At 42.5% G+C, this 17,048-nt stretch overlaps 1 protein-coding gene across 1 annotated transcript; it reads left to right on the forward strand.

Annotated features, from left to right (window-relative positions):
• Positions 1-640: 640 nt before the first annotated feature.
• On the forward strand, positions 641-12,744 carry evi5l (ecotropic viral integration site 5 like). Its single transcript, XM_068750574.1, has 19 exons — positions 641-876; positions 2,846-3,035; positions 4,076-4,300; positions 4,758-4,832; positions 4,955-5,080; positions 5,263-5,406; positions 5,491-5,580; positions 6,433-6,530; positions 6,701-6,761; positions 6,875-6,928; positions 7,435-7,467; positions 8,003-8,143; positions 9,127-9,240; positions 9,475-9,615; positions 9,711-9,890; positions 10,080-10,226; positions 10,558-10,653; positions 10,731-10,826; positions 12,436-12,744. Exons 1-19 carry the CDS (start codon positions 641-643, stop codon positions 12,742-12,744), a joined length of 2,556 nt encoding a protein of 851 aa, XP_068606675.1.
• Positions 12,745-17,048: the final 4,304 nt, after the last annotated feature.

A 17,048-nucleotide genomic window follows, 5' to 3' on the forward strand; every position in this document is an offset into this window, starting at 1 on the left:
ATATCAGAGTTTATATGAGCTGTCAAAGAGCCAATAAAAAATAAAAAGCAGCCGTTGCCTGTCCCTTGTATTCATTCCCTTATTCATTGCAGGGGAAGTAACTAAACTTTGAAGGTACACCAGCATGAGATCGCCGTGTTCAGTCTCAGTCAGATCCAACAAGTCTTTCTGTCTCTGCAGACGAGAGAAAAGTATTCCTACGAGGGTACAGCACCTTTAAAAATGGCCATTCATCCAAAAAAGATGAATCATCATTATCCTTCCTGGGTTATTTAAGTCATTGATCAAGCAATTCATTCGCAAATACCTGATTGCTACTATGGAAAATTTGACGTCTTTAAGGGTGAGATTTGAAGATGTGCTTTAAAGCTCTTGCAGGTTATAGTTTGCAAATTGTGGTTTGTGCATATTTTTGATGACAAGATGTCGAATCTTTAATTATCTGTAGACGGCCATTGTTTATCAACTGTTTCCTGATCCATGGCAGGATTGAAGATCCCTGAGCACGTTGGCGCCACAGACGACAACGTGGCCCATTAGGCAGCGGCCAGGCTCACTGAGGAGGGAGGCCAACGGTGAGACTGGGGAGTCCCTCTGACCGCACCCACGCTGCTTCACCCGTCGCCCCGTCACCACCGCCATGCCGATACCCGGCGGCAGCCCCGAGAGAGAAGGCGCTAGTGGGTGTCTCCCTCAACTGGAGTGCCCCTCCTCCCCTTTTGACCCAGATCCCCTATCGACGGGGAGCCCAGTGCTCAGCCCAGACTCATCTTCCCATGATGCAGCGCTGTCGGCACCAGCTGCCTCCCCGGCAGATTCGGAGAACCTGAGCCCCGATGAACTGGAGCTCCTCGCCAAACTGGAGGAGCAGAACAGGTGAGTGGTCGTCCTCATCCTGGCGACAGGCTAACTATTGGAGAGAAACCAAAGTCGTTGGCACATTTGTACACTTGTAGCTTCAACCGTTAGACGCTGGGGCAAAGGATCTATGTTCACTTACAGAGCAGCTCAAAGTTCTGCTGCGGATGCATTTCAATCTGCTGTCTCTACTCCCTTTGTAATTCAGCATTCAACATTCTTTTAATGATCCTTTTACTTTTTCAATTATTTGTTTGTGTTCCTCTTTCACACTAAGCCCTGGTTTTCAACAGCGATGGAGAATATCAGACCTTTGTTGTACTGTTGTACTCAAATAATGGGTTTTGGAGGTCAGACTGTTGTTAGCTGTCTTTAGCTGTTTGACACAGATCATTTTGTTGAAGGTGTATTTCAGAATCGGCTTTATTGGCCGAGTTTGTGCATTCAAACAAGGAATTTGCCTTCAGTTGAACTTTGATCACAATCTATGTTGGGGAATTTTAGAGACATGATCAAATTTGCAAAATATAAGAAGTTAAACAGGAAGCTTTAAAAGACAGTAGCACAATGAGGTAAATGACATTCTAGCAGTAGCATAAATTGGAGAATGCAAAAAACGATGTTTGGGCCCAAGTCCTGGATGAAGGGAAGGTCAGTTAATGGGTAACAAAAAGTAGGTATGCAGCTTAATGTGGAAAGCGGTGAACAAGTGGCTCCTTTATCAGTTCTGAAAACTCCCCCTTTTATAAAATGTGACATTTAGAAGGTTAGAATGATTGTGAGTTCTTTACACAGGGATTTGGACATGGTGGCCCTTTTACAATGTTTAATACAAAGATTGAAAAAAGTGTTAACCAATCCATGAGTATGTTTCCCGAGCTCATTTATCCGTTATATATTATTATCCATTGTTTTGTTTTGTTATTGTCATTTTTTTGTTAGCAATAGCTTTGTTTGCATATCACCTGTCAATTATTGTCGCTCAAAGTGCTTTATATCAAGACATTAACAATCTAGATCAAACACGTATGGCATGAAAAAATAAATACAACAGTGGAAATAAAAAAATATGTTGGTAGAAATGAACAGAAAGGAGTTAAAAATGACTAACAATGAAGTAGTTGACAAGATGGTGGAATAAATAAATGAGTGTGGGAGGGAGTGCAGTCCTTCAACTAGATGTTGTTCTATTTCATAATTTATTATAACGTGGGGGGGTTATTTTGAATGATGATTTGCCTAATGGAAGCAAGTACAGGTAAACAGCTGGAGACACACATTTCCTTGAAAGGGAGGCTGTGTTTTTGAGTTTCATCGTCCCCAAGACTGACGTAGAAATCTCTTCCAGTGATGCAAAGTTTTGACCACAATCAGAGACACTGAACCCACATTAGAGTGGCATGAATTCAGATGGGGTTGATTGCATGTCACAATCACAAGTCAAAGGGGGGTGGGGGGTCTAGGATCATTAGACATCATCATCATTTTTAATTAGAACTGTTTGTGTGTAGTGAGGGCGACGCAGTGGGTAGCACTGCTGCCTCGCAGCAAGAAGGTTCCAGGTTTGATTCCTTTCTTTGAGGAGTTTCTCTCTTCCGCTTTTCTTTGGCATGATTTGTTCATGCTCTTTATTAAATCAGCTCAGGATGCATTTCCTCAAGGATCATATCTGGAAATGTAATAACCTGTTTTCGTTATAGTATAATCCCTGAGTTAGATACGTTTTAATGCCACACTAGAACCCACAAGGAGTCAAAGTGCAGAACACAGAAGTCAAGCGACTTAAAAGAATCCGGCCTTTAGGTTAAAGTGGGACTGAACCTCATATCTGCTGGCCCAGCCCAAACGTAATGGTTTGTTTCACAGCAAGTAGAGCGTTACTATGAGATGATGCCTCCTAGCATCTCTTCAGCAAATGACACGCTATCCTAATATGATGGTGATTCTCTTGTTTGTTTGTTTTGAATCCTCCCATCCTTCTTTGCAGGTTGCTGGAGGCCGATTCCAAGTCGATGCGTTCCATGAGCGGTTCACGGCGCAATAGCGGCTCCTCGCTGGTGTCCAGCTCCTCGGCCTCCTCCAACCTGTCACACCTGGAGGAGGATACCTGGATCCTGTGGGGGCGCATCGTCAATGAGTGGGAAGAGTGGAGACGCAAGAAGGACAAACTCCTGAAGGTGGGGGGGGGGGGGGGGGGGGGTCAGGGACTCGAAATGGAAAATAAATTATTTCAACGCATGTAGCATCTTCTGCCAAATGAGTCTCTGAATATAATTTAAAATTAGCACATACTATCTTAAATAAGAAGATCATCAGCCGCCTCCTTAAATATTGTTTTCAGCAGACCTTTGCTGGTTCAGAGTGACACAGAAAGAGAGACTTGCTGTGAATTTTATGCAGAGGCTGCACAATATATGATTTCAGAAGTCACATTGTTTGCCTGCACAATAGTCACTTCTGAAGATGTGCAAACTGACTCGTCAGCTTCTTCTTTTTTTATGCCTGATACAAAGGGAAAGCAACTGTGGTTCTGATTTTCCTTACCTAGAAGAAAAGTCTCAGCTCTAATGGCGTGTAGTTTATTTCCAAATGAAAAAAATAAATAGTTTTCTCCAATATTTCTTGCTTCTTAATTTAAATACACACACGATTACTGGGGCTGTTTACATCAACAGGTTAAGGGGGGGATGTCATATTTCAGAAACATGCAGCTCAATGTTGCCTGATGTCCCTTGAACTGAACAAAATTTGAGAGTAAAAAAAAAACCTCAATGATGAATCTGTTGCACGCGAACGCCTTCAGGCTGCACTGCACCATCAGGCGTCTCATGATCCCTTCCTCTTTTCCTCTTTGTGTCTGTATGTGCCCTCTGTGATTAAAAATAAAAAAGCCCCCGGGGAAGAGAAGATGGATGAGGGCAGAACGGGACAAGCAAAATGAGTTGAGGCAAAATTGAAGCGTAGACAGACCTATGCGGCGCGGCACTGGCGGCCTGCAAACTCTAACGGCGCATAACAAAAAGAGAGACTTTGTTGAAGAACATGAGTGGGCGAGAAACTGTAATACATCATGTGTTGTGTGGCTATGCTTCTGAAGCGATATTAAATGATCCCCTATCGATTCTCTCTCCCATCTCACCTGTTTGTTGGGTTTTTCTTTCCCGATAAGAGGGCGATGCTCTGAATGTGCTCTCGTGTCTGCTTGTTTTTCCTTCAGGAGTTGATCAGAAAAGGCATCCCTCATCATTTCCGGGCAATCGTCTGGCAGCTGCTGGGCAATGCCACCGACATGCCGGTGAAGAACCAGTACTCTGAGCTGCTCAAGATGTCGTCTCCCTGCGAGAAGCTCATCCGCCGGGACATCGCTCGCACCTACCCCGAGCATGAGTTCTTCAAAGGCCAGGACAGCCTGGGACAGGAAGTCCTTTTCAATGTCATGAAGGTAATATATTGAGTGATTATCCAGACGATGCCGGGGGGGGGGGGACATCTGCCATGCCTTACTTACTGTGTCCTATTCACATTCAGGGACAATCCTACACATCTGATTAGCCCTCCTTGCTCTTGTTCCAACCTGGATCGATGTTTTTTATATTTTACAGTCTAACCCTTGGCTACGAAATGAGTAAAAGTGTCAATAATAATTCAGTGTTCCGTGTTAATGCTCCAAAGTCCAGCATTTTGCACTTGCCAGGCTGAGTGTTACTTTCTTGATGTAATTTTGTCAATGAGATTTGCTGCTTGCAGCCATAGAAACGAGCTTGTTAACCATCAGCGAATCATTCGAGTTCCCTTGTAGCTCAGACACACAGGAAATGAAATGTTTTCTGGTGACGAGTCTGGCCAGGATTACAGATGTCATCAGTGTGTGTGTGTGTGTGTGTGTGTGTGTGTTTTAGGCGTACTCTTTGGTAGATCGAGAAGTGGGCTACTGCCAAGGCAGCGCTTTCATTGTTGGTCTGCTGCTTATGCAGGTAATGATGAAATAAAGGTTAAATAAAAAATAAAAGTTATCAGTGAATATATGAGTTACTGTAAAATGAATTCAACTTAATGAGGATGGTCTTTCTCACACCCGTCTGTCTTCCCCTCCCAGATGCCTGAGGAGGAGGCCTTTTGTGTTTTTGTGCGTCTGATGCAGGAGTACCGTCTGCGGGAGCTGTTCAAGCCCAGCATGGCCGAGCTGGGTCTCTGCATCTACCAGTTTGAATATCTACTACAGGTGAAGAGGAAGCAGACATTCATCAATGAGGCCTGCAGTTTAGTAGCCACCCACAGAGGGGCAGCAGATCTTCTTTTGCATTTCCAGTGCATTACTTTGTCTCTGCATACTTTTGACTATGCTGCAGTGATATTTCGACTATAAAACCTGTCTCTTATTTTATTTTATTCTTCTTATCTCAGGAGCAACTTCCAGAGCTGAATGTCCATTTTCGCTCCCAGAGTTTCCACACATCTATGTACGCTTCATCCTGGTTCCTCACCCTTTTCCTTACCTTCCTCCCGCTGCCCGTCGCCACACGCATTTTTGATATTTTCATGTATGAGGTAGGAGACACTGTGAATGTGTGTTTTTTTTGACGCTGTGATTTAGGTTCTGTTCATCTTATAAAATGCCTCATGTGACTGCAGGGCCTAGAGATTATCTTCCGTGTGGGCATGGCTATTCTGCAGTACAACCAGACTGACCTCATCCAGCTGGACATGGAGGGCATGTCTCAGGTAAGCAGCTCCAGCTTTATGATACAGAAATTAATTCATGCACAGATTCAACCATGAGTCAAATTTTCTACATCCGACTTTCCCTTTGGCGCACAAACGTCCTGACAGACTGCCCTGTTCTCCCTAGACCATTAATTTGAATGCAGAAATAGCAGTCAAGGCTAAAAAAATAAAAAAAATGCAGGGGCACTTCAGGGGCCAATCAGGTGTCAGATGCCCCACAAATATGGCAGATCGAGCAGAGAAAAGTAGAAAATCTGTGCAGTTGAGAAGCATTTATGAAGAATTTTAAATTTTTGACTGAAAAATTACTGAAACGTTCATGTCCTTTAATATATGCTACATTTGAACTAATCAGTAAAGCATCTTTATGAACTTTCTTGCCTTTAATCATATCACATTCATCCTAATTCCATAAATGCATTGAATGTTGGTTTGGCACAAGACCAAACTAGAAAAGCAGTCAGAGTGCAGGCCTCCGCCGAGCAGCTCGGTCTGCCTATATTGTGATTTACACCAAAGATTTTGTCCTACATTTATTTAATCTATATTTTTAGATTCCTTGTACATGAAAATAAACCTTTATCAATTGGATTCACATTGATATCATTATTAGTTTAGGAGTTATTCATAAACTTTTGCTGGTCTTAGTAAAGACCAGCAAAATTCCAAGATTCCTAACAAGACGCTTGTTAGGAATCTGACAAAAACATGGCCTCCTTGGTGGAGGTAATTATCCGCCTTTCTCCACTATACGGAAATGTTTTGGTGCTTGCTCATCAAATATGAAGAACTGAGTGGCTTTTCTGTCTTGGCCGCTCTAATCTTGTGTTTCTCTCGGGTTTTTGTCAGCATTTCCAGAAGGTTATTCCCCACCAGTTCGACAGCTGCCCAGACAAGCTGATTCTCAGGGCCTACCAGATCAAATACAACCCCAAAAGGATGAAGAAGTAAGAGCACGCATTACCCAGTTAATAAACAAGTAATGAGTTTATTAATACATTACTGACTAAGTAATGCTGAAGGTTTTGCAATCATGTTGTAATTAAACTAGATTAATGTCAAATATGAAAGCCAAATTCATAATCCTGTGTTTTTCTTCATTTCTTTTTTAAATAAGACTTGAGAAAGAATACACCACAATCAAGAATAAAGAGATGGAGGAACAAATTGAAATCAAGGTGTGTGTGTGAGAGAGAACGTTTTTATATGTGCATTATTGTGTATCGCAACACTTTTAACGTATAAAGAAGTCAACAGGCCACATAACTGTTCTATCACTTTGTCCGCTCAGAGACTACGGACAGAAAACCGGCTGTTGAAGCAGAGGATCGAGACGCTGGAGAAGGTAAACGACGGCCTTTATGTCCGGCTAAATGCCAAACTAAATCCGCTTTAGGCAGCATCATTGAGACAAATTGTTCTTGCTGCTCAGTGGAAGACTATTACCGTTGTGATCTCGTTACAGTCAGGAGAAATGCTGCCACTTTAAATTTGTGAGCTCATTTTCTGTTGTTGTTTCCTGAGGATCTCATTCTTGTCGTGTGGCTTTGTGGCTTTGGATGCTTGTATTTCTTACAGGTTTTCTCTCTGCTCCATCGCTTTGCTGTTTAAACATTGACTGTTTATATTCCTCTCCTCTTCTCTGGAATAGATAACGTGATCACACCAATGCCTCTTTCCCCCCTCCCCCCACAAACATCACATTCAACTTCTCAACCACGATCCATTGTCTTTCTTTTCCTTGAATTTCCTTCTGGGTTTTGTGGTGATTTATCCTCAACGGTTTCTGGCACTGTCTTTCTCTTTATCTCTTTTTTCGTCCTCTTGTTCCTCTCCTTTGCTGCGCTGTAGGAGAGTGCTGCTCTGGCAGACAGACTTATACAGGTAGAGTCACGTAAACCTCTTTCCCACTGCCCTGTATGTGCTCCTGCCTTATTTCCCATCCTCCTTTCTGCTGTCCTGCATTTCCCCTCTTCCTCGTCTGCATGAAAGAATACTGTTTATACTGCGTGATTATCCATCCAGTTCCCCAGAACGTCCTGTAACCTCTGAATGCATGTACGGTTTATTCATGATCCGTGAAATGTGGCATGGAAAATATTATTTTCACTAATGCTACTAAATATTATATTTTTTAAATTCAGTTACTAAAACATAAAATTCTGTCTTAATTTTGAAATTAACTCCTTCAGAACCCAGATTATCTTTTCCTTCCTGTTTAGTCTTTATGCTAATTTAGCTGCTGCAGTCCTTTTATACATAGTTGAATGTACAAGAGGAAAATATGAGAGGAGTTTCAATCATAACTCGCTCCCTGGGGAAAAAAATGAAAACATATTTAGGTAGCTCAGATCACCCACAAGCATAATGATGTCCAAATCGCCTCATATTTTTCTTGTAATCTGCACATCTGTTTTAGGGTCAGGTGACAAGGGCGCAAGAAGCAGAGGAGAACTACGTGATCAAGCGGGAGTTAGCGGTGGTGAGGCAGCAATGCAACACGGCCAGTGAGAGCCTGGAGAAAGCGCAGGACACCATCAAGGAGCTGCAGCAACGGAAGGTCAGCGCCACACAATCTGTGCACAATCTGTGCATGAACAATGTGGAAGCAGCAAAGCACATTGTTCCAACACTGAAGACAAAGAAATGTGCACAAATATTATTCCATGAGGGTTTTATTTTATTTTTATTTATTTAAAAGCATTTTACCTCATGTGTGGAGATTAGAAATGAGCTTCTATCAGCTTTTTTTTTTATGTGTTCGTGCAGCTGCGATCAATTAGTTAGCAACACAAGTTTCATAATGACTGTCCCAGCACTGCGAACCAAGCAGCTGTCGGAACCACGCTCAGCATCCAGAATGTGTCATTTATTGATTATTTAGGTTTTTGTTTAGGACTGCTGAGACCCACAAACTCAAACTGACGTCATAGTAACGGGGACATTTATTCCAGCTCAGATGTTTGCCCGCCCACCAAGAATCACACACCTCCGCAGACTCTCAGTCCTCTTTGATAACCAAGACTGAGAAGTCCACAATTACAAATCTAAGCTCCTATACTCACGCGATGTACTTGCCCAATTTTAAGATTATGTATTTTGCGTAGTAGGAAGTGTTTTTTTTCCACTCAGCCCTCACTGTTCTATTTTATTGTGGTGACTTTGAAATCTCTTATTTTGGTCAGGAGTATGACACTTCACTAGGATGATAATCTATTTTATATCAGTCAAAGTCAGTCAAAGAAAAAACAAATCACTTCCAATTCAGCATCGCCTCGGAAGGAACGTTACTTTTGGTTTGTGGTTTTGTTGCTACGTGCAGCTGATCACGATCAGGCAGTTACAATGAAGTGGCACAATGATATTGATTGATTGTGCTTGATTTATTTGGGACAGAAATGAGGAACAACAAATAAAATGTAAAGCTGCAAATTATAAGATTATCTATGCAGCACAACGGCAAGAGAGGCGATCAGTCAAGCTTCAGGCACAGCTGCCTAATTCTGCAGTACAGCTGTTTAACACTGCTGCTGTTTGTTTCAGTGCACGGAGCAGTTTAACGACCTGCAGACCCAGCTGGAGCAGTCGAGACTGCAAGAGGCTGATCTGCTGGGAGCGCTGAAGGAGATGCAAGACAAGGTGCTGGACCTGGAGAAGGTACACATTGTAGCATCGGCAGCAGGCAGATATGAATGTGTTTAAGGTTATCTTGGTGTAAACTGAACAACAAAAATATCTAATTTGACCACGTTTGAGGTTTGGCATCGGGGTCAACTCTGCTTAAATATTATTTTTTTATGGCAGGTTTAACATTTTTATTACACCGCTTTATATCAGCATGCCAGTATTCCACTGGCCTGTGAGTTTGTCGTGTGACGTTTGTCAATGCAGAGGAGCAGTTGCCTGCCAGATGAGAACAACATGGCGGCCCTGCAGGAGGAGGTAAAACAGACGAAGCTGAGGGAACTAGAAACCTTGCGCTCGTTCAGAGAGATGCAGGACAGCGTCGCTGAGCTAAACCAACGCTGGCAGGTAACGCACGAACCAGCCGTCGGTACATGTCCGTGTATTCTGCCTTTGCATTTTACACCTGTCTGTGCTATCTGTGTTTTTTTTTTCTTTTTCAGCATCATATGTCCCGTAGTAGCAGCAGCACGGGTGGCGGGGGAGGCCACTGGAAGGAATCGCCAAAGAAGAACGCCATGAACGAGCTGCAGGATAAACTTATGTCGGTCAGGCTAAGGGAAGCTCAGGCTCAAGCTGAGCTCCGAGAGGTCAAACTCAAAGCCCTGCAGCTGGAGAGCCAGGTCAGATACACCGTCAGTCAGAGAGGCTCTATAAGCATACAAGACCATTCAGGCAGGGGAGTTTTATATCAAGCAAATTATAATAGCAATGACAATATTAGAGATGGTTTCTTAATTGTGAGCTGAATAATAATTTGTGAGAGTTCCTCTCGCGCTCTGACTTCACCTATTCCTTTAATTTATGTACAGAACCAGATCCACAGCAAGCTGATTGGTCGCAATGAGCAGGAACGCTCCGCCCTACAGGACCGGCTCCAGATGCAGGCCAATCAGAACAAAGCTCTCCAGGCACAACTCAGCGAGATGAAAAGAAAGCAGGCCGAGTTTGACTGCAAGGTTTGTGTCAGTAAAACAGTAAAATATGATTGCAAGGTGGGAGACGTAAAGTTCTGATCGATGGGGAGAAAACCGATTTTCCTGTTTCGCCTTAATAAAAATTCTGAACATACAATAATGAGACAATAATATTTGGAAGGGATAAATTCTGAGTGTCTTGAAAAACAGGAAATTTCAATACATTGAAGCACAGAGCTGGGAATAAATGAGAGTTTATGATGCTTCATCAATAACCATCACTGATTCTCTGTCACGCTCATCCACAGCATTCATATCTTTAGCAGCACTTACCTCTTTCTTTCGTCCTCCCTCCCTTCTCCCATCTCCATAGAGCAAAGAGGACGTGATGGCGGTGCGACTGAGGGAAGCAGACAGTATTGCTGTCATGGCCGAACTCAGGCAGAAGATCGCTGAACTAGAGATACAGGTGTGTGCTTCTGAGTCACACCTGAGTGAGAATGAGTCAGTCAACAATATTGTAATGTTAAAGAGTGTGTGTTTCAGAAGGAGGAAGGGCTGATCCAGGGCCAGCTCAACCACTCCGACTCAAGGCAGTACATCGACAAGCTTCGAGACCAGATCGCTGAGCTCAAGAATGAGGTTGGGCACACACACACACACACACACACACACACACACACACACACACGATCTGCAATATTTTGCCGGATTTCACAATAAATGTGGAACAATTAACCCCTAAATATTGCATTCAATATGCAAAAGCAACAACACAGCAACAATGTTTCCAGAGGGCACATTACAGCACTTGTTTAAGCATTTTAATCAATGCAATAAAATAATTGCAAAAGTTAACGTCCTGATTCTTAATCCCCGTTATAGAGGAAACTGCCATTCATAAACAGAATTGCTTGTCCTGTGTGAATCCAATAGTACTAGGGCAGGTTGGTTTGTGCCGAATCCTCTATTTGGAATCTTTCTGCTTGCATAGATCGATCTTCAGGTCCAGTGTCATATTTCAGAACATGCAAATACTTCAACAGTTCTGGGTATTGTACAGTCGATGTTTATTAGTGATATAGTCGACAACTGCTGTACTAAACTGTTCACTGTGTAATTATTTTGACTGCTGAGGTCTGTTTCAGCAGGGTGGGCAGATTTATTACACACACACTGGTTATACTGCAGATATGTGAAAGTAGATATCTTGCTGCTTTGCAACTTACCATCAACATAAATGTCTAACCTCAGACACCACTTCTACCCTGATGCACTTTTTTTTTTGTCCTTCGTGGAAAAGGCTGTGAGAGCTGAGGGTGTGAAAGGTGTCTCTCTCTCTTTCTTTCTTTTTTATCCCTTTGTTTAACGCACAGCTCCTTTGCTGATCAAATCACTTATTGCAACTGCAGCTATTCTGATGTCCATATTTTGATTTCACATGTAGGTGACTTGATTTTTAAATTCAGCGGTGTATGACAATTCCCCCCCCCCCCCCCCCGCCCCCGTTGGTGACGCAGAGCTGTCGCCCAACATGCACTCAGTTTGGTCATTCAGAGAGCGACGGTGCGTGACTAGGAGGAGAGTGATTAAAAGTGAGTGGGTGAAATGAGACTGCCCTGCCCTTTACGCTCTCACCCCCCCACCTATCAAAGCATTGGCTTTACAAATGAGAGCGAAACTTGCGTGTTTAAAAATGAGGAAGTAATGCAACAGAAATCTCACTATTAGTCTTATAGGACTTTAGTATTTTTAAGCCCTTGTGGTGTTGTTGCATAAATAACACTATTTTACAACACACATATTTATACACATACATTTTTGTAATATTGTGGTTTCTACTTTAGTTTCACATAAATTAAGCCTAAGACTAATATCTAGGGATTCTGGCTGCGTCTGCTAATTTTACCATTAATTAACCTGTTACATTGCAAATCAAATGTCAGAAGTGCATTCCAAAAAGCCAGTCAGACGCACTCAAAACATTTCCACTGGTTTACCACAGCCCCCCCCCCCCCCTCTCCTCAGAGATTTCTCATGAGTCACTGTGGTACCTGCAAGATTAACGCACAAGAAAAGCTTTTATTTCCCTCGCCCCAAAACATGTTTAAATGCATGCAGAATTTTCTTTTGGATGGCACTGAGATATTAATATACATTTATTTGAATGGCATTTGCTCAAAGCCACCCGCCCGCGCAGCTCGACGGTAATATAGGAAACGTAAAGTGCGTCCCTCTTCTCTGCATTCAGATCAGACAGCTGCGAGGACAACGGGCTGCTCCAAGAGTCGGTGGCGTGGGCGGCACCAACTACCAGGGTCTCTGCTTGGCGAGCCCTGCCTCTGCTGAGGGGGACTACCTGAGCTCGGACGAGGATCTCCTCCCCAGCCCGCTGCCTGCCAACGCTCTTTACCCCACCCTGTCCGCACCGTGTCACCAATCTGCTCACCTTGACAGCGAGGGCAGCACAGACAGTGAGGTGGAGGAGCAGGTGCTGACGCGCCCAGACCCGCAGCAGCTCTACAGCAGCATGGTGTGTGCTGAGGCGCTGGATAACTGAGGAGGGGGTGGGGGGGGGGGGGGACAGAACTACTACTGTAAACTCGGACTGCCTTACAGATTCAGCTTTTCCGGTGTCGATCTTAACTTGTTGCAGACGTGGTCGGCATCGCCATGTTCCCTACACTTAATGATCCAGTGTTTCCTCACGTAGAGGTCTTTTGAATCCTCGCTCCTTGTTTCCATGTGTGAAATATCTGTCAAAGTACATATTCAACAAAACACACGGCTGTGCTACACACACACACACACACACACACACACACAACCAGAACTGGACCAGCAGGACTTTTGGGTTTGTTTGAGATAGAGGGATCACGGGATCTGCTTCAGTAGCTGCGACAAGAAATGAAACGTGGTTAGACAGACGGGAAAAAAAAAACCTCTTCACTGTCATAAACTGAGCATTAGGCTCGCTGTCTGCTCTGCCTGCCCGTACATAACCCTCCTTCCTCCTTTAAATGCATCTCCATCCTGTCTTTTGCCTTTCTTTCAAGCATCTTATTAGGAAAACAAGCAAGAATTCATTCAGCCGTTATTTATCCTTTAGTGGACCAAGTGTTTAAAAGAACATTTTGATGCTGATGGATATGAATACATGTACAGCAAACCGTAGGGGTATTACAAGACAGTATTCATACTGGAAACACTTGCATACTAAATGTGTTTTCTGCGTCAGTAGTTCAGAAATCAATCCCTATAACCACAAAAAAAGGGAAGGACGACATTTGCCAAATCATTTGTTTTGTTTTGTAATTATTTAAATGCCATAATTTATTTTGATATCTTTTTTTATTTTTTTATATATCGAAATGAAATTAGAGGTTTAGAGAGATACTGACGGAGGCCAAACTTTCTACACCATCTTTCGTGCCAACTGGTCGTCTGTCGTGGGTTTACTGTGACACCGAGGGGTTTCAAGAAAAGGAAAAGTGCTGCTATGATTTGGGAAATTGTTATTTCCATTTCTTTACCTGTGTTGTTTTTCAGGTCTAAGAGGTAAAGATCAAACTTCCTTTTACCTCTGATTGTGCAAAGTGGCGGAATCTGTAAACAGTTCAACTTGTCCCGGAGCTTCTCGGCATTTAACGATGATGACTGGTGATGATGGGAATAACTTGGTTTCCTTCAAAATCACACATTGTGATTGTTTATATACGAGTTAAAGGAATAGTTTCACATTTAAGAAGGAGAGACGACTAACTTAACTCGCCCTCCTGCCTGTTACAGCTTGGTGTTATAGTTCGTTTAGCCGGGAGGTTGGGATCCATGTTTATTTTATTTTTTTTGGACTGTCTATTTCCTTCACCCAGTCAAGATAAAGTCCAGCACATAACTCTGTTGGCCTTTTAAAGTAGAAATTGTGAAATAAATCCACAGCATTGACCCTTCTCTACGCCGCCTTTGTTTATTTATGGTAAACAAACCGACAGCTTAGCATGTTGTTTGTTGTTTAGCGAGCTGATAAAGGTGAAGCGGAGGAGGCGTGATGATTTAACGCACACTTTTTTTCTCGCATATTATTATGCTGGTGACACCGGACCGAGCTAGACGACAGGAAACTGGATAAACCCCGCTGAGTTCAGCCAGGTTACCTTTTATTCATCACAAATGATCTTTAAAATGGAAAAGTTTAAATTTTATTTTACTTGCTTCTAATAAATTCCATACAACTTGTTGAGTAGTGAGCTTACAAATGGAGGTAGTTTTCCCAGCAATGTTGCCGAGCTAAGCTTAACCGTCTCTTAGCTGTTGCTGTATGTCTAACAGACACTTTATCATTCCTTGAATTATCGGAGCAAGACGCATCCGGGCTCCGGTGCTGATTCTGGACTCGTCAGTTCTTGTGCTCGTGTCACTAACAGTGGTGATATTGAAATGATGTCTTCGTGACAGGTGGAAAATATTTTACATATCAAATACAAGTATATACTCTGTGTATACAAAAATGAATCTAAAGTGTATGTTGACATGAAATATACAATATATGAAGAACAAAAAGTTCTAGGCGGGATTTAAAGGTGCATCTCTCAGTCCAGTCCGAGTCCGGATGGTGAACATGTGTGATCAAACAGGGTGCCCTTCGGGGAGTAGTGAGCCGCTTTTTGCACTACAAAGAAAGAGGAATCCTTTAATAAACAGTAATGCATTGCTTACCGTGAGCAGTAAGAGATTGTGTGGATGAATGAATCGTATCTTACATTCAGCTCTTCAGAGGTTTTATAAGTGCTTTGCTCCAACGTTTTCCTTTCAGGCTTTGTATTGTATTGTGCTTCATTCTGGCCTATTTGATGCCTCGTGATGCTGCCTAATGTTTTTGTGCAATATAACTCAAGGATCAGCAAAAGGAGATAATACGTTCCACCTTCTAAGAAATGGGGCAATTCACTCTTCCTGCAATGACCATCAAAGAGGATGTTGGGTTGCCCCCCCCCCCTTACTGTTGCAATTCAGCGATGTCCATGTTCTGTACGTGTTCAGAATGTCGTCTCAGATTAACTGATTTTTATGGATTGACTAAATTTCTCACTTCAAGTCAGAGTCCTTAGTATAAAATATGAGGTTTCATAGAAATTACATTTTATTTCCGAATGGCATCTATAATGCCTCTTTTTTGCTGTGACTGTCCAGCTGTGAGATACCAATTTGAAATTCACTCTACTTCTATTTTGTATGCTTTGTATCAGGAATAACGGCTCAGAAAGGTTCTGCATTTGGTGTCCAGCATAACCACGGCTTCTGGAAGATGCTAAAGCCACACCAACTTAAATTTGATGGATTATTAGTGTAATATTTCACTTTGGGTTTATGTGAACTCTATAAATACAAATAAATTGCCAATGTGATTGAACAGCTGTACTGATGACAGGGCTCCGTTTTCTCCGCTGTCTAAATTCATCTCTTTATACTGTGATAAAACAGTTTGCTGTTTTTTTAAATTACCGTTAGATATGATCTTCATCCCATCCTTAATGTTATTTTTGCAGTTGCCATCCGTTCTTTGTGTTCTCTGAGCTGATCATAATCGACCATCATAATGTGCCATATAGGTGGGGAGGTTTACACAACGTGCAAAATGACTTTGTGTATTTAGTATTAGACATTAAAGCCCTTCATTAAACTGCCATGTAATATAACGTGAGTTTCATGTGGATTGAAGCGCAGTCACATTTGTGTTAAGCAGATTCTTGAAGCTGGAACATAAGTAACACAAAATGACGGTGAAAAACAGCGTCTCACAAAAACCATGATTTCCTGGTTTCTCTGATTTATGTGTTACAAGATTGACAGTTTGACACACGGCATCATCTCCAGGAACCCTTACCACACTCTCCTTTTCTGTTTTGCAAGTCAACTGATCTTGTTATGGAATATATTAAATGACAGTAAATATAGATTCCAGTATGATGGGTGGGACAAATACATTTCAGTGTACTTAATCCTATGAATTAAAAAAATAAATAAACTTTGACATTTCACCTTTTGAAATGACCTCATCGTATTATTTTTCACTTAAAGCTTAAAGTTGGTTAATACTCTGTTACATAACAAAATGAAAGGAAGGTAGTGATTGTTCCAAGCACAATTAAGATTAGCATTACGGATGAGCCTGAATGGTCTGAATGATGTTTGTTAAGGTGGGAACACAATGGAGGAATAAGATGATCTGGAATTGGCCTGCTGAGATTACCTGCTTTTAATGTTGGTTTTGGAAAACCGTGTCTTTCCAGCCTTGTTTTTATTATAGTAAACGCCAAACAAATGCATAGAAACTAAAAACTGAGATGCATATGTCTGCCTGGCGTGTCTTTTTTTCCTCGTGAATCCACCGGCTTCTTCTGAAGCTGACCTCAGTCTTGTAACACGTCTGTGTCGACAGACTCTGTTGTCACTGACTGAAGAATTTCTGCCAGTCGTCCGTCCTCTTCCTCTCACACAGCCTTATCCCCTGTTGATCGGATGCTGTATTTTTTTTATTTTGGGCATCACTGCTGCAGCCACACTTCTCGCTAAACAATCTTGAAACACAGCACACAGATTAAGGTCTGCTGAGAGTGTGCTGTGTTTTGGGTTTGCTTGCGAGGAAGCAGTGTGGTCGACGGCTCAGATGTGTCAGGGCTGATACATTTCCTCATCTCTCTTTGCTCTCGTCTCACGGAACCACAGACGTGATCGACGGCTCACAGCCCACCTCAGAGCTCGCTGTCCTACCATGTGATACACCGAGTCCACGCTGTCCAACATAAGACTTTTATCTCAGCTTAATTGTCAGTGTGAAGTTTGTGTGTGACTCGAAAGAAGCAC

Source organism: Brachionichthys hirsutus, chromosome 17 (assembly GCF_040956055.1).
Source record: "Brachionichthys hirsutus isolate HB-005 chromosome 17, CSIRO-AGI_Bhir_v1, whole genome shotgun sequence".
NCBI classification, from domain to species: Eukaryota; Metazoa; Chordata; class Actinopteri; order Lophiiformes; family Brachionichthyidae; genus Brachionichthys; species Brachionichthys hirsutus.